At 41.0% G+C, this 23274-nt stretch overlaps 1 protein-coding gene, 1 non-coding gene and 1 pseudogene across 2 annotated transcripts in view; 2 read left to right on the forward strand and 1 right to left on the reverse strand.

The window, feature by feature from the left end:
* Positions 1-23274, reverse strand: part of DYNC1LI1 (dynein cytoplasmic 1 light intermediate chain 1) — a 43981-nt gene that overhangs the window by 18169 nt on the left and 2538 nt on the right. Inside the window, exons 3-4 of the mRNA XM_002759727.6 lie at positions 1360-1476; positions 423-653 (exon numbers count right to left, since the gene is read on the reverse strand). Coding sequence (XP_002759773.1) covers positions 423-653; positions 1360-1476 — 348 coding nt within the window. The remainder of the gene's footprint in view (positions 1-422; positions 654-1359; positions 1477-23274) is intronic.
* On the forward strand, positions 3803-3909 carry LOC118149107 (U6 spliceosomal RNA). Its single transcript, XR_004736262.1, has one exon. It is a non-coding gene; the product is annotated as a U6 spliceosomal RNA (small nuclear RNA).
* On the forward strand, positions 13092-13765 carry LOC100410051 (ATP synthase peripheral stalk subunit OSCP, mitochondrial pseudogene; annotated as a pseudogene).

Here is a 23274-nt window from a genome sequence, read left to right on the forward strand (position 1 = left end):
TACAGGCTGGGCGCGGTGGTTCATATCTGCAATCCCAGCACTTTGGGAGGCTGAGACGGGTGGATCACTTGAGGTGAGGCGTGCAAGACCAGCCTGGCCAACCAACATGGTGAAACCTGATCTCTACTAAAAATACAAAAATAAGCTGGGCATGGTGGCAAGCACCTGTAATAGTAGCTACTCAGGAGGCTGAGGCAGGAGAATCACTTGAACCTGAGAGGCGGAGGTTGCAGTGAGCCAAGGTCGCACCACTGCACTCCAGCCTGGGCAACAGAGTTAAGACTCTGCCTCAAAAAAAAAAAAAGTAGTTATAGTATGCTTGCTTCATTAAACCTTTTTCCATAGTAAAAAATTCCTAAAGATTAAAGTTAGCTAAGACATTTTGTATTTGAAACCTACATTACTACTTCTAGACTACTTACACTTTTGTTCCATTTGTTTCATTTCTTCAGGAGGAATTTTCAGTTTGTCAACATGTTCTCTAACAACACTTGCCCATTTTTGTAAAGAATCCAAAGCAGTCCAAGGCTTTGACATGTCAACAACCAGCATAACTAGAGTATCCTTCAGAGATATGACATCCAGTGAAAATTTAAGGAGGCCTTTGTGATATAGGTCTCCATCTAAGATCCATACATTACATCTTGTTTGATCTACAACAGACAAAAGAAAGTAACCAAGGCAACAAGATTAAGTCATTTCATCATCCAACTAACAGTATACTTGGTATTTTAATACGTCTCCACAGGAGATGTGCTACTGGCTTTTACAAAGTTCAACTATTTAGGCCATCTACTAATTTATCTAAAGGCCTGAAATGACTTAATTATAGCATCCTCTGCTTCTTATTTTTAATGCAAAACTAGAGGATGTATAACATGTTTATATTTTTACCATGAGCAGGCAGAGAAATGCATACTTAAGATATTATATACAAAAATGAGAAGGCAAGTGATCTACAGAGGAAAAAATAGCTGATAGATAAAAAGGCTAAGTAATATTTTTATCAGAAAATCAGAAGATGAAAAAGGAGTCAGCAAAATAATCACTATCTCAGGGAGGATGAGTTGAAAAACTGAGATTCTTCAAGTATGGCGGGAAAGAAGTATCTGCCCATCAGGATACCTTAAGATGCTTAAAAGCATCACATATGAATCCCAATCCCAAATTAATAAAAGTATACCTAAACATAGCTATTTCTTGACCAGCATGACATCATAGAACTTCTAGTAAAAAAAGACACACTAAAAAATCAAAGACCAACGTGAATAGCAGTGCACCTCAGAATACACTTCAGAAATTTGTTACAAATGACACTCACAAAAAACAAACAAAAAAAAAAAAACAAATGACACTCACCATCTCTGTCTTCATCATGAACATTTAAGTACAAATATTCCAATCCTCTTCCTTTCTTATACTCCTCTATTCCCTGAATTTTTCTTATTAAGCTTGTTTTTCCAGCTCCATCTTCACCTAGATATATAGAAAAAAGGATAAATCTTATAAATTATAATACAGATTATTTAAGGACGACTTCTGATACCAAGTGAAAAATCCAACTGGAACTAGCTTCAACCAAAAGGCAATTTGATGAAATACAATGGAGCAGCTACAGTATTAAAGATGCAGACTTGGACAGACGTGGTGGCTCACACCTTTTATCCCTGCACTTTGGGAGGCCAAGGCAGGCTGATCATTTGAGGTGAAGCATTTGAGACCAGCCTGGCCAACACTGTGAAACCCTGTCTCTACAAAAAATACAAAAATTAGTCAGGCATGGTAGTGGCATGCCTATAATGCCAGCTGCTGAGGAAGCTGATGCAGACTCCATCACGACCAGGATTCTCTCTCCCAGTCTTGTTAAATCTTGTCCTATCCACAAGGAAAATGTGGCATATATACACCATGGAATACTACACAGCCATAAAAAACAATGAGTTTGTGTCCTTTGTAGGGACATGGATGACTCTGGAAACCATCATTCTCAGCAAACTACACAAGAACAGAAAATCAAACACTGCATGTTCTCACTCATAGGTGGGTGCTGAACAATGAGAACACATTAACACAGGGAGGGGAGCATCACACACTGGGGTCTGTTGGGGGGGAATAGGGGAGGGACAGCAGGGGTACAGAGGTTGGGGAGGTTTAACACGGGCAAATATGCCAGATACAGGTGACATATTTGAGGGGATGGAGGCAGCAAACCACATTGCCATGTATGTACCTATGCAACAATCCTGCATGTTCTGCACATGTACCCCAGAACCTAAAGTGCAATAAAATACATATTAAAAAAAAATCTTGTCCTAACCTAATAACAAGTGGCTTCCTCTATGCATAATATTCAGGAGATGAGAAGGTAAAGCAGAATATCTTAGGTTTCAGGAATTTGCACTCTCATGTCATCCCAGTTCAATCTACAAGGAACAAAAGACTCTTACTCTTGGCTTTCAGTCTGAAGAATCTCAGGTAAAGACTCTTAATTGGCCCAGTTTCAGTCATATGTCCACCAGAGGCCAATCAAAGGGGATGGATGGTACATCATTCAGTTCCCTGTACATCAGGAGAGGGAACTGTGACCCTTACCAGAACCATGAACCCATAATAAATATGTAGCAGAAGAGACGGGGAGAAAAGGGAAACAAATTGGGCAAGAAAAAGTGTAGGGAGTATGTATAACAGACAAAAATTAGAAATAGACTTAAAAGTATTAATGGCGGCCAGGTGTGGTGGCTCACAACTGTAATCCCAGCGCTTTGGGAGGCCAAGGGAGGCGGATCACGAGATCAAGAGATTGAGACCATCCTGGCCAACACAGTGAAACCCTGTCTCTACTAAAATACAAAAATTAGCTGGGTGTGGTGGCGTACCCCTGTAGTCCCAGCTACTAGGGAGGCTGAGGCAGGAGAAGTGCTGGAATCCAGGAGGCGGAGGTTGCAGTGAGCCAAGATCTTGCCACTGCATTCCAGCCTGGAGCCTAGCAACAGAGTAAGATTCTGTCTTTAAAAAAAAAAAAGTATTAATGGCGGAAAATCATGTGATTTAAACTTAACACTAGTATTTTTTTTAAAGGTTTAAAAGTAGTCTAGCTGTTCAATGTTTTGGTGAGGGCTTTTTTATATTGTATTTAAATGCTACTTATATGTTACTATTCATGGACTTATTAGAATCTTAGTAGTAGTATCTATAGAGGTGGGGTGAGATGGCTCACACCCGTAATCCCAGCACTTTGGGAGGCCAAAGTGGGCAGATCATGAGGTCAGGAGTTCAAGATCAGCCTAGCCCACATAGAGAAGCCCCATTTCTACTTAAAAAAATACAAAAATTTGCTGGGCATAATGGCGCATGCCTGTAGTCCCAGCTACTCGAGAGGCTGAGGCAGGAGAATCGCCTGAACCTGGAGGCAGAGGTTGCACTGAGACAAGATCGCACCACTACACTCTAGCTTGGACAAGAGAGCGAGACTTCGTTTAAAAAAAAAAAAAAAAAAAAGTATGGCCAGGCATGGTGGCTCATGCCTGTAATCCCAGCATTTTGGGAGGCCGAGGTGGGTGGATCACGAAGTCAAGAGATCGAGACCATCCTGGCCAACATGGCGAAACCCCGTCTCTACTAAAAAATACAAAAATTAGCTGGGCACGGTGGCACGTACCTGTAGTCCCAGCTATGGGAGGCTGAGGCAGGAGAATTGCTTGAACCCAGGAGGCGGAGATTGCAGTGAGCTGAGATTGCACCACTGCACTCCAGCCTGGTACCTGGCGACAGCGAGACTCTGCCTCAAAAAAAAAAAAGTATTGTGCTCGCTTCGGCAGCAGATATACTAAAATTGGAATGATACAGAAAAGATTAGCATGGCCCCTGCACAAGGATGACACGCAAATTCGTGAAGCATTCCATATTTTTACAAAATACCATAAAAACCCAAGACGAAAATCTAGACAAAACCATTCAGGACATAGGCGTAGGCAAGGACTTCATGACCAAAACACCAAAAGCATGGGCAACAAAAGCCAAAATAGACAAATGGGACCTAATCAAACTCCACAGCTTCTGCACAGCAAAAGAAACAGTCATTAGAGTGAATCGGCAACCAACAGAATGGGAAAAAATTTTTTTACAGTTTAATCATCTGACAAAGGGCTGATATCCAGAATTTACAAAGAACTAAAAGAGATTTACAAGAAAAAAACAAACAAGCCCATTCAAAAGTGGGCCAAGGATATAACAGACACTTTCCAAAGAAGACATACATGAAGCCAACAAACATGAAAAAATGGTCATCATCACTGGTCATTAGAGAAATGCAAATCAAAACTACATTGAGATACCATCTCACACCAGTTAGAATGGTGATCATTAAAAAATCTGGAGACAACAGATGCTGGAGAGGATGTGGAGAAATAGGAACACTTTTACACTGTTGGTGGGAGTGTAAATTAGTTCAACCATTGTGAAAGACAGTGTGGCGATTCCTCAAGGATCTAGAAATAGAAATTCCATTTGACCCAGCAATCCCATTACTGGGTATGGATCCAAAGGATTATAAATTGTTCTACTATAAGGACACATGCATACGAATATTCATTGCAGCACTGTTTACAATAGCAAAGACCTGGAATCAACCAAAACGCCCATCAATGACAGACTGGACAGGGAAAATGTGGCACATATACACCATGGAATATCGTGCAGCCATCAAAAACGATGAGTTCATGTCCTTTGTAGGGACATAGATGAAACTGGAGACCATCATTCTCAGCAAACTGACACAAGAACAGGAAATGAAATACCGCATGTTCTCACTCATAGACGGGTGTTGAACAATGAGAACACATGGACACAGGGAGGGGGAGCACTACACACTGGGGTCTGTTGGGGGGAATAGGGGAGGGACAGCAGGGGATGGGGAGTTGGGGAGAGATAGCATGGTGAGAAATGCCAGATATAGGTGAAGGGGAGGAAGGCAGCAAATCACACTGCCAAATGTGTACCTATGCAACTATCTTGCATGTTCTTCACATGTACCCCAAAACCTAAAATGCAATTAAAAAAAAAAGTATTTATAGACATACAACTGGAGTTGCTTGGATCTAGGGACTTATTCCTGGATATCTATAAGTTCTCTGAGAATTTAAAAATTGTTTTCATTTTCACGTTAAGCTAAAAACAAAATGTCTTAGGTCTTTTTCGCCCAGGCTGAAGTGCAATGGCACCATCTCCGCTCACTGTAACCTCCGCCTCCTGGGGTCAAGCAATTCTTCTGCCTCAGGCTCCTGAGTAGCTGGGACTTACAGGTGTGTGCCACCATGCCCAGCTAATTTTTGTATTTTTAGTAGAGACAGGCTTTCACCATGCTGGCCAGGATGATCTCAAACGCCTGACTTCGTGATCTGCCCGCCTCAGCCTCCCAAAGTGCTAGGATTACAGGTGTGAGCCACCGTGCCCAGCTATGTCTTAGGTCTTTAAATCTGAATGCTGCCACAAGACTGCCCTTCCTACCTCTGCAATGGTGTTTATAATCCTACTGGGGGTAAGGTGAAGCCAAGCGATGCAGGCAGAACAGAAAAGAGAGTCAACACACAGGCATACCAAATTCAAAGTATCCCAGAGCAGTCAATTCTATGTTCAATTGCACTGGGCAGACTGGCTCTTTTTATGAAGTATTTTCTAATACTTCATAGCAATAAGTGTAACCTTAAATAGGCAATAAAGAAGGTAACAGTAAGATATCCAAAGGAAGTAAATATATTAAAGAGATATCTGCACTCCCATGTTGACTGCAGCATTATTCACAATAGCCAAGATATGGTAACAAACTAATTGTCCATCAACTCCATCAATAAATGAATAGATAAGGAAAATGCGATGTGTGTGTGCATGTACATATGTACACGCATACACACATATATATTATATACACACATACACACAATGAAATACTATTTAGCCTCAAAAAAAGAAGGAATTCCTGTCATATTCAACAATATGGATGAACCTGGAGGGTTCATCATTATGTTAATTCGGGGTCCTCAACCCCCAGGGCTGCAGACCGGTACCAGTCTGTGGCCTGTCAGGAACCAGGCCACATTGCAGGAGATGAGCCGACAGCAAGGAGCATTACAGCTGAGCTCTGCCTCCTGTCAGATCAGCAGTGCTGGCATTAGATTCTCATAGGAGCCCAAACCCTAGTGTAAACTGCACATGCATGCCCCTTAGGAGAATCTAACCAATGCCCGATGATCTGAGGTGGAAGAGTTTCATCCTGAAACGTCCCCACCCAGTCCATGGAAAAATTGTCTTCCACAAAATCGGTCTCTGGTACAAAAAGACTGGGGACTACTGTATTAAGTGAAATAAGTCAGGCACAGAAAAACAAATACCGCATGATCTCACTCACACATGCAACCTTAAAAAGCTGATCTTACAGAAGTTGAGAACAGAGTGGTAGTTACCAGGAACTGGACCCATGGTGGGGAAGGGAGTTGGGGAGATGATGATCAAAGGTTATGAAATTTCAGACACAAGGATACCTTCAAGAGATCTACTGTACAACAGGGTGACTACAGTTATTAGCAATCTCTTCTATTGAAAAATGCCAAGAGTAGATTTTAAGTGTTCTCACAACAATGACAATTATGTGAGGTAATACATATGTTAACCAGCTTGATTTAGCCATTCCATAATACATACATATATTCCAAAACTTCATGTACTGTAAATATACACAATTTTATCTAATTTTTTTTTTTTTTTTTTTTCTGAGACGGAGTTTCGCTCTTGTTACCCAGGCTGGAGTGCAATGGCGCAATCTCGGCTCACCGCAACTTCCGCCCCCTGGGTTCAGGCAATTCTCCTGCCTCAGCCTCCTGAGTAGCTGGGATTACAGGCACATGCCACCGTGCCCAGCTAATTTTTTTGTAATTTTAAGTAGAGACGGGGTTTCACCATGTTGACCAGGTTGGTCTCGATCTGCCGACCTCGTGATCCACCCGCCTCGGCCTCCCAAAGTACTGGGATTACAGGCTTGAGCCACCGCGCCCGGCCTCTAATTTTTTAAAAAAAATTTGACATTAAATATTTTTCAGTACTATTTTTACAATGTACCATTAAACTGGCCCATCCAAAAAAAGAGATTAGCTTTAAAAACAGTAATATCTCACTGGGTGCGGCGGCTCGTGCCTGTAATCCTAGCAGTTTGGGAAGCCAAAGTGGGTAGATTGCCTGAGTTCAGGAGTTCAAGATCAGCCTGGGCAATATGGTGAAACCCCGTCTTTACTAAAAATTAAAAAAATTACCTGGGTGTGGCAGCATGCACCTGTAGTCCCAGCTACTTGGGAGGCTGAGGCAGAATTGCTAGAACCTGGGAGGCAGAGAGGTTGCAGTGAGCCGAGACTGTGTCACTGCACTCCAGCCTCAGGGACAGAGTTCTATAGTTTCTATGATATTTATCAAGTTCTATAGTTTCTATGACATTTAATTTATAATTTTGGGGTTTGGAGTTGTTTCGGAACTATAAGCAAAAAAAAAAAAAAGTATATAGTTGCCTCAGCAGACACAAGCATTAGACTTATATAATAAAAATAATTTAAATCATCATGTGAGGAGATCTATAAAATCTTTTTTCAAAAGGAGTCTGAGTCTGTTCTAGAACTGAAAACAAAATAAAACAAAAAAAACAAGATTTTTTTGAAGTTTTTTTTTTTTTAGATGGAGTCTTGCTCTGTTGCCCAGGCTGGAGTGCAGTGGTGTGATCTCAGCTCACTGCAACCTCTCCCTCCCGGGTTCCAGCAATTCTCCTGCCACAGCCTCCTGAGTAACTGGGATTACAGGAGCGCACCACCATGCCCACCTAATTTTTGTATTTTTTTAGTAGAGTAGGGGGTTTTACCATGTTGGTCAGGTTGGTCTCGAACTCCTGACCTTGTGATCTGCTCACCTTGGCCTCCCAAAGTGCTGGGATTACAGGTGCGAGCCACCACACCCAACCTAAAGTTTTTACTCTTATGACAGGCTATTTTCCTGAAAGAAATCCTTTAAAATGATATCAATTTAATTTGGATTATCCCACAAAAACAATGTTTTAAACTATAAATAAAAACCTAGTGCCCAGCCTATAACAGAAGCTTATTGAACAACACATTGTTCACTATTTTGTAAGCATACATAGATCCATAAAAATAAGCAGTAGTTAAGTAAAACTATATTTAATGTGACCCAGGATTTATCTTATTTCTTTAATTCCCACTTTAAATGTTAAGAACATGAAAAAACACTAGCTTGATTGAGCCATTCCACAATGTACATATATTTCAAAACATACTGTACACAATACACACAAATTTTGTCAGTTTTGAAAAAGTGAAGACATCTTCAAAGGGGTAAAAACTTCAGATGAGTTTGTTTCAACTTATTTCTTAAAATATTAATATTTCGCCGGGCGCGGTGGCTCAAGCCTGTAATCCCAGCACTCTGGGAGGCCAAGGCGGGTGGATCACGAGGTCAACAAATCAAGACCATCCTGGTCAACATGGTGAAACCCCATCTCTACTAAAAATACAAAAAATTAGCTGGGCATGGTGGCGCGTGCCTGTAATCCCAGCTACTCAGGAGACTGAGGCAGGGGAATTGCCTGAACCCAGGAGGCGGAGGTTGCGGTGAGCCGAGATCGCGCCATTGCACTCCAGCCTGGGTAACAAGAGCGAAACTCCGTCTCAAAATAAAAAAAAAAAAATTAATATTTCAAATTACTTAAATATAAGGTTTTGAAAAAAAAAATACATAGCTGCAGAAAATCTCAAACATAAGCAAAAGAATAGAAACCATAATATTACCTAGAAATAATCATTGATAATTTGGTTATCTCTGGTGGTGATCTTACGGGTAAATTTTTAAAATAACAAGCTTGTGTCTTCCTTTTAGTTTAATCTCTAAACTAAGTTAGAGATTAGTTAGTAGATTCAGAGCAGATTTTGAGCCTGAGTTCATGATATCAAAAATACTGTCAATCATATGCTCACTATTTTAAATTCTTACAGCCATTACTAGCGCATGGCTGTTTCCTTTTTCTAGACTGAACACAAGTGGAAGGGTTCTCCTTCACTTATCACGAGATCAGAGTTTATTCCTCTCTGAATGTTGTCAATCATTCATTTCACTGGACTAATTAAAAGTTTTCTAACTATTAGAACTATCAGAATCACCTGCAATACTTGTTATATGCCTTAGAATCACCTGAGAAGTTTGTTAAAACACAGATTACTGGGCCCCACCCCCTTAGTTTCTAATCCAGTAAATAGGGAGTCGAGCCTAAGAATGTGCATATCTAACAAGTTTCCAGAGATGCTGACACTGCTGGTACAGAGGCCACACCCATCTCTATTTGATCTTAAAATTTTTTATTTTTATTTTTATTTTTTTAAAGACGGGGTTTCTCCATATTGGTCAGGCTGGTCTCAAACTTCTGACCTCAGGTGATCCGCCCACCTCAGCCTCCCAAAGTGCTGGGATTACAGGCATGAGCCACCGCACCTGGCTTGTTTTTTTAATTTTTTAAAAATTTTAACAGTAAATTAAAAAAAAAAGAAAGAAAACCACTGCATTAGACATTTATTACACTAAGCCAAACACCAGGAATATGAAGATCCTTGTATCAAAACTGTTGTCCTCTAAGAGCTCATAAATTGGCGGGGATAACAAATAGGAAACAGTTTCAAGACACTGTCATTAGGACTACACCAGAGATATGCAACACATCAGGAGGTCAGCCTAGAGGCAAGAGCCTGGTTTTGCTTGGAAGTCAGAAGTCTTTGCAGAAAAGGTAACACTTCAGTCAAATCTTGTACAGTTAATGAACCATAAAGAGTTTGTCATTCCAGGAAGTAAACACATGAGAAAAGCACATACAGAGACCCAGAAGCAAAGAAGCGTCCTTCTAGGAAGGACAAATAATTTGAATGCATGAAATTCAGGATGTGAAGGGAAAAGGAAGCAAAAGGTGAAAACAAACAGAGGAGGCCAGATCATGAAGGTCATTTTAGGCCAGGCTGAGAAGGTCCAACTATTCTGAAGATGAGGAACCACTGGCACACTTTAGGTACTTTAGAAAGACTGCCATGGAAACGTGGAAGAATGACTGCCAAGAGTAAGTTTAGGAGTAAATAGAACCAGACAATAGTCTATTATTGGAGTCCAAGCAAAAAAAAAAAATGAGGTAGGTCTGAACTAAGGTATGGAGGCAGAGACAACTATACTCAAAGGCTGTTTTGGTTGGGAGTGGGCAGAGAGAAGAGGAAGACATAGAAATCGGAGAAGACTGCCTGGCTATTAACTTCAGAAACACCATCTCTTTCACCAGCTATCTATGATTAGCTCCCATTCGGCAGGTAGGATACTGAGGCTCAGTTAAGTACCTTAGTCAAGTTCACACAGGTGGGAAATAACAGAGGAATTTAATGCCAAGGCACACACTAACACTCACCAGTGCTGCTGTCTTTAGAGACCATTAAAACAAAACCGTTTATTATTTTTTGCATCATGACTCACTGAAGAAAAAAGTTATCTCCACTTCCAAGAGTACTGCTATTTTCAGAAGAGAAAGAAAAATGAGTTAATGCATTCTTCTTTGTGGACTTCCTCTGAGTGACAGGTAGGCATGTTCCTAGCCTTCTGATTCTAATTTGAAGTACCACAAGTATGTTTTACTATGCTAATTTCTTCTCTGCTGGAATTTTAAATAATGATAGCTATTCCTCTTAACATTCAGTACTTGGTAGATCTGTTTTAAGATAAACTTTACAACATAAAATTTGAAAAAGGAAAGAGCATATGGTCAAATAAATGTAATATGTTAAACATGGTAGTTTGAGATTATTTCCCTACCCTGTGATTTCAAAACTTCTCACTTCTTGTAACAAATTAGAAATGGTCACATTGAGGATAAATAACATTTCATAAACACAGCATTTTGGGGCTATAAGGAACTATAATGAAATCTCCTCTTCTTACAAATGAGGAAACTGAGGCCAAGGCTACAGTCACAAAGACTGGTGGTAGCATAGAATAATCCATGCCTCCTAAGAGAATCCAAGTCAACCTCTGCAAGGCTTCAACTCCCCTTAACTCTTAGGGTAAATAGAAGAATGAGGAGAAAACAAAAGCTTATTCCCAAGAATATTCTGACCAGCTTACACAGTGCTTGACAGAGAGAAGGTTCTTAAAACATTTCAGGAAGGATTGTTTATTGAAACAATCTTTCTGGGAGCAAAATTTCTATCAATCACTCTTCCTCCTCTCTCATTCATCAACTTTAATAACATTTGGTAATTGATTTTTTTTTTTTTTTTGTGAGATGGAGTCTCACTCTGTCACCCAGGCTAGAGTGCAGTGGCATGATTATCAGCTCACTGCAACCTTCGCCTCCCGGGTTTAAGCGAGTCTCCTGCCTCAGCCTCCTGAGTAGCTGGGATTACAGGCACGCACCACCATGCCTGGCTAATCTTTGTCTTTTTAGTAGAGATGGGGTTTCACCATGTTGGTCAGGCTGGTCTCGAACTCCTGACCTTGTGATCAGCCCGCCTCAGCCTCCCAAAGTGCTAGGATTATAAGCCTGAGCCACTGCACCTGGCTTTTTTTTTTTGTCACCCAGGCTGGAGTACAATCATGCAATCTTGGCTCACTGCAACCTCTGCTTCCCAGGTTTAAGTGATTCCGTGCCTCAGACTTTCAAGTAGCTAGGACTACAGGCGTACGCCACCATGCCTGGCTAATTTTTGAATTTTTAGTAGATACAGGGTTTCACCAAGTTGCCCAGGCTGGTGTTGAACTCCTGGCCTCAAGTGATCTGCCCTTCTTGGCCTCCCAAAGTGCTAGGATAATGGCTTGAGCCACCTCATCAGGCCCTAGTAATTGAAAATTGAACATTCATATTTTATAAACATTTTAAACTCATCTCTTCTTTTCTTTTCATACATCTTAAGCTTCAATTCAAAATCCTCATAAGACCCCTCAAGGGATTATGCAGCTTTCACTTTCTTTACACCTAAATGCAATCTGACATGATTTATTTTGTTGGGAAATGTGGACATCTGAAAACAGATCTGTTTCATAAAAGATCTAAAAAGCTAATACAAAGATTCTGTAAACAAAATCCCATTTTTTTAAATCTCCTGTTTCCAGGAATCTGATCTGAGGTATCTGCAAAAATGCAGTCTTGTTCTAGGGTTATACACATCTTTCAATCATATTATTGTTTGTTTTTTTACTTTTTTTTTCTTCTTTTTCCCAGTCATATTATTTGTTAGACTGTTTTTCTCCTTTCTGTGTGTCTTCAAGCACAAAGCTTAACATGGCCTTCTCCCAGTTCTCTTCTCCTCACTCTGTTAACATACCACTTAAAAGTGAGCCTTCATTATGTGCATACCACCCTCCAATCCATTTCCATTCTGCAGCTGAGTGATCTTCCTGAACCAATCTCATCATGCCACTCTCCCTCTTAAGACCCCCTTCAGGGCATTCTAGTTAATGCTATGCATGCTGAAGTATTTAGAGTAAAGTGTACTACTATCTGCAACTTACTATGAAGTGCATTTTTTTTAAAAAATGGGTAACAGAGTAGGACACATGTGATAAAGCAAATATAGGGTTTTTTTTTTGAGATGGAGTTTCACTCGTTACCCAGGCTGGAGTGCAATGGCGCGATCTCAGCTCACCACAACCTCCGCCTCCTGGGTTTAGGCAATTCTCCTGCCTCAGCCTCCTGAGTAGCTGGGATTACAGGCACATGCCACCATGCCCAGCTAATTTTTTTTGTATTTTTAGTAGAGATGGGGTTTCACTATGTTGACCAGGATGGGCCACCCACCTAGGCCTCCCAAAGTGCTGTGATTACAGGCTTGAGCCACCACGCCCGGCCTAGTTAAATGTTAACGGTAAAATCTAGGTTGAGATACATGAGTATTAACTGTAAAATTCTTTCAACTGTTCTTCTCTGTGTTGGGAATTTTCATAAGATGTGAGAAGAAACCCATTAGGGTCTTCCTGCTGTTCTTACAAAAGGGCAAAGTGTAAAGGCCAACATTCGAGAGAAGATGGCCGCCCTGGCAGTGTCCAGGCTCTCCCAGCAGGTGCGATACTTCAGTACATCTGTGGTCTGACCATTTGCCAAACTTGTGAGGTCTCCTGTTCAGGTATACGGTGTTGAAGGTCGCTATGCCACGGCTCTTTATTTCACTGCATCAAAACAGAAAAAGCTGAAGCAAGTAGAAAAGGAGATGCTGAGAGTAGCACAAATCCTGAAGGAACCCAAATTGACTGCTTCTGTTTGAATCCCTATGTGAAGCATTCTGTTAAAGTGAAAAGCCTAAGTGACGTCACGGCAAAAGAGAGGTTCTCTCCTCTCACCACCAACCTGATCGATTTGCTTGCTGAAAATGGTCGCTTAAGCAATACCCAAGGAGTTGTTTCTGCCTTTTCTACCATGATAAGTGTCCACCGCGGAGAGGTTCCTTGCACAGTGACCACCGCATCTCCTTTAGAAGAAGCCACACTCTCTGAATTAAAAACAGTCCTGAAGAGCTTCCTAATCAAGGCCAGATACTGAAACTGGAGGTTAAGACTGATCCATCAATCATGGGTAGAATGATTGTGCGTATTGGAGAGAAATATGTTGACATGTCTGCCAAGACCAAGATTCAGAAGCTGAGCAAGGCTATGCGGGAGGTTATCTGAAAGTGTTGGTCTTCTGCCATCCGTTAAAATTCTTAAACTTGGAGCAACAATAAAAAGCTTCCAGAAAAACAACAACAACAAAAAAGGCCAACATTCTTATCTTTCCTGCTCATCTCTCATAATGTCCCCCACCAACATGCTAGGCTCTAGACACATAGTATCTCTCAGCAACTTCTAGTCAGAGGCCTCCTTCTCTCCCAACTCTACACCTTCACATGTGCCATCACTTCTCTCTGGAATACTCTTCCCTTCCCCTTACCTGGGAGAACCCTATCTTCTCCTTGTCTCTAGGAAGCTTTCTTTGACTACACAAGTTTGGTTAAGTGCCCTCTCTGTGCTCTGAATAGCACACTGTACTGCAGGGGGTCATCTTATATGTGAGTTTCCTCCAGCAGTCTGTAAGTGTGTCAAGTCTGTCTCCCTCATTCAACAAATAGGCTTCAGGCAGGTTCTCCTAATAGTCAGCAAGCTATGAAATCTCTGCTTTCTTTTTTTTTTTTTGAGACGGAGTTTTGCTCTTGTTACCCAGGCTGGAGTGCAATGGCGCAATCTCAGCTCACCGCAACCTCCACCTCCTGGGTTCAGGCAATTCTCCTGCCTCAGCCTCCTGAGTAGCTGGGATTACAGGCACACGCCACCGTGCCCAGCTAATTTTTTGTATTTTTAGTAGAGACAGGGTTTCACCATGTTGACCAGGATGGTCTCAATCTCTTGACCTCGTGATCCACCCACCTTGGCCTCCCAAAATGCTGGGATGACAGGCGTGAGCCACTGCGCCTGGCAAGTCTTTGCTTTCTTTAAGGAGATTGACTGCTCACCAACAACAGAAACCATGTCTTGTATATAGATCTTTCACCAACCTTCATATTCTTTTTGTTGTTTTTTGGGTTTTTTTTTGTTTGAGATGGGGTCTCACTCTGTCACCCAAGCTGGAGTTCAGTGGTGCAATTATGGCTCACTGCAGCCTCAACCACCGAGGCTCAAGCAATCCCCCAATGTCAGCTTAGGTAATCAGGACTACAGGTGTGCGCCACCATGCCTGGCTAATTTTTTCACTTTTTTGTAGAGATGGGGGTCTCCCTATGTTGACCAGACTGGTCTTGAACTCAGGCAATCCTCTCATTTCGGTCTCCCAAAGTGTTGTGATTACAATCATGAGCCAGGACATCTGACCCAAACCTTCATATTTCTTAATTTCAACCACAGTCTCTATTTTCATAACATACTTCATCTGTAACTGCTTGTCCCGGCCCTTTACCACAACCTATTAAAATCATTCATACTTGTATCTCTAAAACTCAAGTGGCCACCTCTCATCAATAAAAGATCAGTTAATAGTGTATGCTCATAATACATTCCTCCTTAACTAAACTTAGGAAAACTCTTTTTCTTTTCTTTTTTTTTGAGGCGGAGTTTAGCTCTTGTTACCCAGGCTGGAGTGCAATGGCGCGATCTCGGCTCACCGCAAACTCCGCCTCCTGGGTTCAAGCAATTCTCCTTCCTCAGCTCCCCCCCGGAGTAGCTGGGACTATAGGCGTGCGCCATCATGCCCAGTTAATTTTTTTGTATTTTTAGTAGAGACGGGGTTTCATCATGTTGACCAGAATGGTCTCGATCTCTGGACTTCGTGATCCACCCACCTCGGCCTCCCAAAGTGCTGGGATTACAGGGTTGAGCCACCGGGCCCAGCCAGAAAACTCTTTCTAGCCATTGGACCAAGTGTTGGCCCCTAGCTGCCTTGCCACAACCAAGCTGGACAATGTTTGAAGATGGTAAAAAGTCCATCAAGCCCTCTTCTCTTTGTTCACCTACACAATTATAAGGATAAAAAATGTTAAAAATTCAGGATGCCTGTCCTTTGACATTGATACATTTAAAAATCATTATTAATGGCAAACAATTCAAAAAATTAAGTCCCTAAATTATAAGTTATTGCTTGGAAAACACACCTAAGAGTTCCAGTAAAATTTAAAAAAAAAAAATGCCTTATTCTGCACAATTAATATACCTTCAAAGTGGCAAGTGCAGAAAAGGGGCTTCAAACAATGCTTGAAAGAACCCATCTACCTATCTTCAGTTCTTTGGCCTTCAGCTGGCAGTGAAACAGAAACATCAGCTTTAAGACTGCCAGCCAAATAGTTAACAATCTGTAAACACACAATTATACAAGTAGAGCATCCCCGTTCAAACAGATTAGATGAAAGTTTCATAAAGAACGCTTTAGGTGATGCTAAAATTATTTTCTAGACATTTTAACTAAATTTGCATTTTTATGTGCTAGATTTTCCTAAAGAGGGGATATATTAAAAAAAAAAAACCCATTTCATTACAGCCTGAGCAACATGGCAAAACCCCATCTCTACAAAAATAAAATAAAAATAATAGTCAGGAATGGTGGCACACGCCTGTAGCCCCAGCTACTCAGGAGGCTGAGGTGGGAGGATCACCTGAGCCCAGGAAGTTGAGCTGTAGTGAGTTGTGACTGCACCACCGCTCTCCAGCCTGGGCAACAGAGCAAGACCCCGTCTCAACAACAAAAATTTCATAAAAGCAATACTATTATAAGAAAGCTATTTTCATGTTTACATGCAGGTGCTGGAAAACCTTTTCTGAAAAGGGGTAGATGGTAAATATTTTAAACTTCTCAGGACACACAGGTCTCTGTCACACATTTTTGTTTTTATTCCCACAACTCTTTAAAAATGTAAAAACAAGAAAATCTCCTCAAATTCCACACATGGTCACCAAAACAGTACACAGGGATAAAGGTGTACTCATGATACTATTGTATCTCCCTGACGGACCTCTAACTCAACAATAGAATGTAATCTCCATCAACTTTATATTAACAACAGATCAGAAATGTGAAGACTTAGAAATGTGATTTCTAACTGCAACACTGTCATTATTGGCTGTGTAAACCTGGTCACAAATTCCAACTTCTAAATGGAGGAAAGTAGTATCAGACCACCTCTATAGTGATAGATTTAAAATGCTATTGCTATTATCATCCATTACTACTCCTTCTTCTTCCTCTTTTTTTTAAAGGCAGGGTCTCGCTATGTTGCCCAGGCTAGTCTTGAACTTCTGGGCTCCAGCAATCCCCCGCCTGAATTTCCCGAGTAACTGGCACTATAGATGGGTCCCACTGTGCCCAGATTCAATCATTACTTCTTGATCAGTAATACACTAGAAATAAAACTCCTTTACACCTTTTTTTTTTTTTTTTGAGACAGGTTCTCACTCTCTCACCCAGGCTAGAGTACAGTGGCAAGATTTCAGCTCACTGCAGCCTCAATTCCCCAGTCTCAGGTGATTCTCCCACATCAGCCTCCTGAGCAGCTGATACTACAGGTACAACCAATATGCTACAAGTACAACCAATGATTTTTATATTTTTTGTAGAGTGGGATTTCACCATGCTGCCCAGGCTGGTCTCAAAGTCCTGAATTCAAGTGATCTGCCCACCCTGGCCTCCCAAAATGCTGGAATTGTGCCACCATGCCCGGCCCAACTCTTTTATATCTTATATCAGCAGTTTTAAAAATGTAACATAAAAACAGAACTCACGAAAAATGAGTAGTCACAGCAAAACAGTTAAGTACACATAATACATTAACGATAATAACTATCTTGAACACTTCCCAACTATGCATGCCACCGTTTGACATGGTCCCCAGCATCACGATCATCAGGAGACAGAGAATTCTAAACTGCCATATCCCTTCCTTATCCAACTGAGATTATCAACATTGTGAAGCAGACATTTTTGATTTGGCCTTATATGACATAAATTATCCTATTTTATCTGAAAGTTCTGCTGACAAGAGCCGTGAGGGTTCTTCAGTGAACTACTTGTGGCGTAGATCTTCTGCACGGCCTTCCTTCCACAGGTTATCTGGAGGACCCAGGTAGGGTGAAAGGCTTTTGGTCTGTTCCCCATCTCCCAGAGAGCATCTTCTTCCCTCACATTGGTAGACAAGAGTAGGGAGAGACTATTAACCACACATACCACACAGACACAGTGACTCTAAGTAACATTTATACATGCCTATTCATTACTACATCCCTCCAACATGTCAAGGAATGCCTGTAGAGCAGAGAGACAAACCCAATGTTCAATTCCAGCTCAAGGTCGGGTGCAGTGGCTCACGCCTGTAATCCCAACACTTTGGGAGGCTGAGGCAGGCGGATCACCCAAGGTCAGGAGTTCAAGACCAGCCTGGCCAACATGGCAAAACCCTGTCTCTACTAAAAATACAAAAATTAGTCAAGCATGGTGGCACGTGCCTGTAGTCTCAGCTACTCTGGAGGCTGAGACAGGAGAATCTCTTTAACCAGAGAGGCAGAGGTTGCAGTGAACCAAGATCACACCACTCCAGCCTGGGCAACAGAGCAAAACTCAGTCTCAAAAAATAAATAAAATGAATTCCAGATCAGTTGTGTAATCTGATCTGGAATTACAAAACCCTTTCCTGTAAAACAGTAAACATGCTACACAATACGGCACCTAGCAGAACACTCAACACAAGCAACAGATACAATATATGATAGTTCCCATCCCCGCAGTTGGCCAAAGCCTTATATTTGGATTCATCATTCAGCAATTCACCTATCATTAAAACAATAGAACTTATCCTTAATCATTTTCCTTACTCCACAGGCTGTCTGAATATGAATTAAAAATCATTCAGTTTAATCCAATAAATATTTACCAAGACCAATAAATGCTAATCACAGTGTTTGATCACAATGGTTATTAATAGTTCCCATGCTCTAGGAGGTCAAAGTCACTCTAAAGCAATGGTTCTTTTTTTTTTTTTTTTTTAATTTTTTATTGCATTTTAGGTTTTGGGGTACATGAGCAGAACATGCAAGACAGTTGCGTAGATAAAGCAATGGTTCTTAATCAACAAATATGGTATGTATTCTACAATTATTTTTACATTAAGATGCAAATTTTTAACCTACCAGATAGCCAAAGATGAAAATGAATAATAGTGTTGGCAATGGTGCTAAACAAACAAGTACTCTCACATTCTGATGGCAGAAATGTAAAATAGTACAACTTTCCTAGATGACTGACAATACTAATGTAGAAAGATTTAAAAGACCTAACCATTCCACTTCTAGGAACCTATCCCAAAGAAAATACTGGGCAAGTGGAAAACGAGGTATAACAATAATAATCTGTCTACCAATCCATTATAATTATTGTATAGCTAAATATACTATTCAATCAATAAAAGAGATAAAGCCATATCTGTTAACATGAAAAAACCTGCATTACATGAAGTGGACCATGGTACATGAACTTAAAAATCAGATTACAAGAGAGTAATATAAAGCATGAGTTTATTTTAGTTTAAGAAAAAAATATACACATAGAGAAAATGAACACAGCTTGGTGTGTTAACAGATGCTCATATAAATAACCCTAGCACTTTGAGGCCAAGACCAGAGGATCACTTGAGCGCAGGAGTTTGAGACCAGCCTCGGTAACACAGTAAGCTTCCCATCTCTCCAAAAAGTAATTAGCCAGGTATGGTGGTGTGTGCCGGTATTTCCAGCTACTCGGGAGGCTGAGGCAGGAAAATCACCTGAGTCCAGGAATTGAACGCTACAGTGAGCTGTGATCACACTACCACACTCCAGCCCGGGCAACAGAGCAGGACTTTGTCTCTAAAATTAAAAAATAAATAAATAAGAAAAAATGAACACAACACTTACCTCTAGGTGGTAGGATCATGTATTATTTTTATTTTCTTTCTTTCTTTTGGGACATGATCCCGCTGTCACCCAGGCTGGAGTGGAGTGGTGTGATCACAGCTCACTACAACCTTGAACTCCTGGGCTCAAATGAACCTTCCACCTCAGCCTCCTAAGTAGCTGGGACAACAGACATGTGCCACCACACCAGGTATTTTTTTTTTTAATTGTTTCTGTACAGGCAGAGTCTTGCTGTATAACCCAGGCTGGTCTCAAGCCATGCCCCCGCCTCAGCCTAACAAAGTGCTGAGATTGCAGGCGTGAGCCACTGAGCATGGCTATTTTCACTTTCTTATCTTCTTACTTTTTCTTTCTTTCTCTGGCAAGAAACATGCATTACTTTCATAATTTAAAAGAGTGATTTCCAATCTTGAGAGGAAGGTGTTTTAGACATAGTTTCTTTTGGTTCTTTTAATCCCATGAAGTATGAAATAATCTGTTTACAGGTCAGGAGGTTCTAATTTGTCCACAACTCCACAGCTTCAAAGGATAGGGACTCTAAGATCTTGTGGCTTTCTTCAGGACTCCTTCTACCATACCTCAACTGCCTTGGCCCTTTTCTCTGGGTTTTAGGCCCTTTTCACAGGTTGTTCTCCTCCCCACTCTATTTAGCAAAATTGTACTCAGATATCACCTTTTCCACAACATCTTTCGTGACCTATTTAGCAATTATTTCATACTGACATACTTGGTCTTTACTAGTTTGAGTCTTTTCCCCACAGGAGTTTATAAGCTCCTGGAGAGCAGAAACTGAGGCTTAGTCATTCTGTTTACCCCAGATAACTCAGCAAAGCATTTTATAAATGACATGTCTCTAATAAATGTTTGGTGAAAAAAAGAATAAAATAGTAATCTGTGGGATCTAATAGCTATTCTCCTGATTTTACAAATAATGCAAAGAAGGCCCAGAAAGGTTAGTCCATGATCACTTACTTTTTTGGGGGCGGATCGAGTCTTGCGCTGTCACCCATGCTGGAGTGTAGTGGCGTGATCCAGGCTCACTGCAACCTCTACCTCCTGGGTTCAAACAATTCTCCCTGCCTCAGCCTCTCAAGTAGCTAGAATTACTACAGGCACCCACCACCACACCTGGCTAATTTTTCTATTTGTAGTAGAAACAGGGTTTCACCATGCTGGCTAGGCCGGTCTCAAACTCCTGACCTCAAGAGATCTGCCTGTCTCAGCCTCCCAAAGTGCCGGAATTATAGGCCTGAGCCACCACACCTGGCTATGGCAGAGGCCCATGCTGAATTTTGGACTTTTCTTTTCCTATTTCAAGACTCCTTTCTATTTTATATTTTCTACGTGCTTTTGCTGACATTCTCTCTCACATGGATTTCACACCAGCTGAATTACTGCTCTACCAGCCTTTATCTGTGATTTTCCGGTTCTGTTTTCTGCTTTTGACAGTAGCACTGGGGGAAATATTATATGAAGTCCTCTTAACAATTCTTAAACCTATGCTCAAACTATACCTAACTGGAATAACAATGCTACTTTAAGACTACTCATCATTTATTCAACACATATTCACTAGGCACCTATTATGTACCAAACACCATATCCCATTAGCCAGAAACCTCTATTAACTGGCATCTGTGCTTACTGATAAAACTGATGCCAATAATCACCTAACACAGCCAAGCACTGTGGGTCACACCTATAATCCCAGTGATTCAGGAGACTGAGGTGGGAGGGTTACCTTAGCCCAAGAGTTCAAGACCAGCCTGGGCAACGTAGTAAAACCCTGACTCCAGAAAAATACAACAATTTTTTTTCTTTTGAGACAGTCTTGCTCTGTTGCCCAGGCTGGAGTGCAGTGGCATGATCTCAGCTCGCTGTAACCTCCCACTCCCGGGCTCAAGTGATTCTCCTGCCTCAACCTCCCGAGAAACTGGGACTACAGGCGTGTGCCACCACACTTGGCTAATTTTGTGTATTTTCAGTAGAGAATGGGTTTCACCGTGTTAGCCAGGATGGTCTCAATCTCCTGACCTCATGATCTGCCCATCTCGGCCTCCCAAGTGCTGGGATTACAGGAGTGAGCTACGGCACCCAGCAAAATATAACAAATTTTTTAAATTACCCGTCGTGGTGGTACATGCCTGGATTCCTAGTTACTCAGGAGGCTGAGGCAAGGGATCACTTGAGCCCAAGAATTCAAGGCTGCAGTGAGTTATAATCATGCCAATGTACTACAGCCTAGGTGACAAAGCGAGACCCCATCTCTAAAAAAATTAAATAAAATAAATAACCTAAAACAGAGGTTCACAAACTTCAGGTCACAGGCCAAAACTGGCCCTGCCTGCTTCTATAAATAAAGTTTTATTGAAACAAGGTAGTATCCAGTCATTTACATATCATCTATGGCTGTTTTGGAACCACAAGAGCAGAACTGAGTAGTTACAGAGACCATATGACTTACAAAGCCTAAACTATTTACAATCTGGCCCTTGACAGAATAGTTTGCAGATCCTATTAGAAGATGCCAATATGCCATCTTAGTCTCAAAACACTTTATATTTGGTATATTTTTAGTAGGAGTTAACATATAATAAACAAGTAATCAATAAGTTCATGTTAATTATTTGAAAATCATCAAAAAGTCATGGAACCTTGATGATCTTTAATCCCAGCTCCTCACAAAATCGTTTTAGACTGAACATTCTCATTATTTTTAAAACCAGTCCTCACATAGAAAACCATACACTCCCTCGCCAGTAACAAGTTACTTCTCTGAACAGATCTCTGAATTCCACTGTGTATATCTTAAGGTTTCCTACTTGCAGTAACTCAAGCATAATAGTGTTTTATTCCTGAAGGGGAAAAAAAGACTGTCACATATACTCATTGATGATGTTCAGCATTTGTGGGACTTTTTTGGCTACATATTACCATGAACTAATACCTTCAAGGAACAAGATAGCAACTTTACATTTCTTTCCTGGGCATAATTAAATGACCCACATCTAAATAAACCCAACTTCAATATGCCTTAAAATATTTCTTTAAAAATATTCAATAACTCACAAGATTAAAATAAGAAAATTTATAAAATGTCAGAACAGACAAGGCTTTGGAGATCACCAAATTCAAATACCTTAATTTGCAGATGAGAAAGATGAGGCTTAAATGACTTGACAAAGGACCAGCTACTTTTTATTAATTCACACTGACTGCAAATCAGAAAGTTATACTGAAATCCTAGCTATAAAACCAGGCACTGTGCTCGGGACCAGGATTACATATACTTAGGTCTATATCATCATTCCTGTTCTAGGTTGTTTCTGGAAACATAAAGCTTGGTCATAGTCTCAGATTTTGTTTTTACTGTGTTTATATATTATTTGAGACAGGGTCTCACTCTCTCAGCCTGTCACCAGGCTGGAGTGCAATGGCACGATCTCAGCTCACTGCAACCTCTGCCTCCAGGGCTCAAGCTGTCCCCCCACCTCAGCCTCCCAAGTAGCTGACTACAGGCATGAACTATTATACTCGGCTAATATTTTTATTTTTTGTAGAGACAGAGTTTCAACATATTGCCTAGGCTGGTCTCCAACTCCCGAGATCAAGCTATCTATCCACCCCTCAGCCTCCCAAAGTGCTGGGATTACAGGCTTGGGCCACGGTGCCTGACCTCAGATTTGGTTTTTTAAATAAGAGCCTCCAGAGCACTTTCATTCATGAATGATATATCAGGGCCAAGCATACTCATGCCTGGCACCTTCAAACTCCTAACAACGATGACCACAATCCCTATTTGTTTATTTCTTT

The sequence above is a fragment of the Callithrix jacchus genome, chromosome 17, assembly GCF_049354715.1.
Source record: "Callithrix jacchus isolate 240 chromosome 17, calJac240_pri, whole genome shotgun sequence".
In the NCBI taxonomy this organism is placed as follows: Eukaryota; Metazoa; Chordata; class Mammalia; order Primates; family Cebidae; genus Callithrix; species Callithrix jacchus.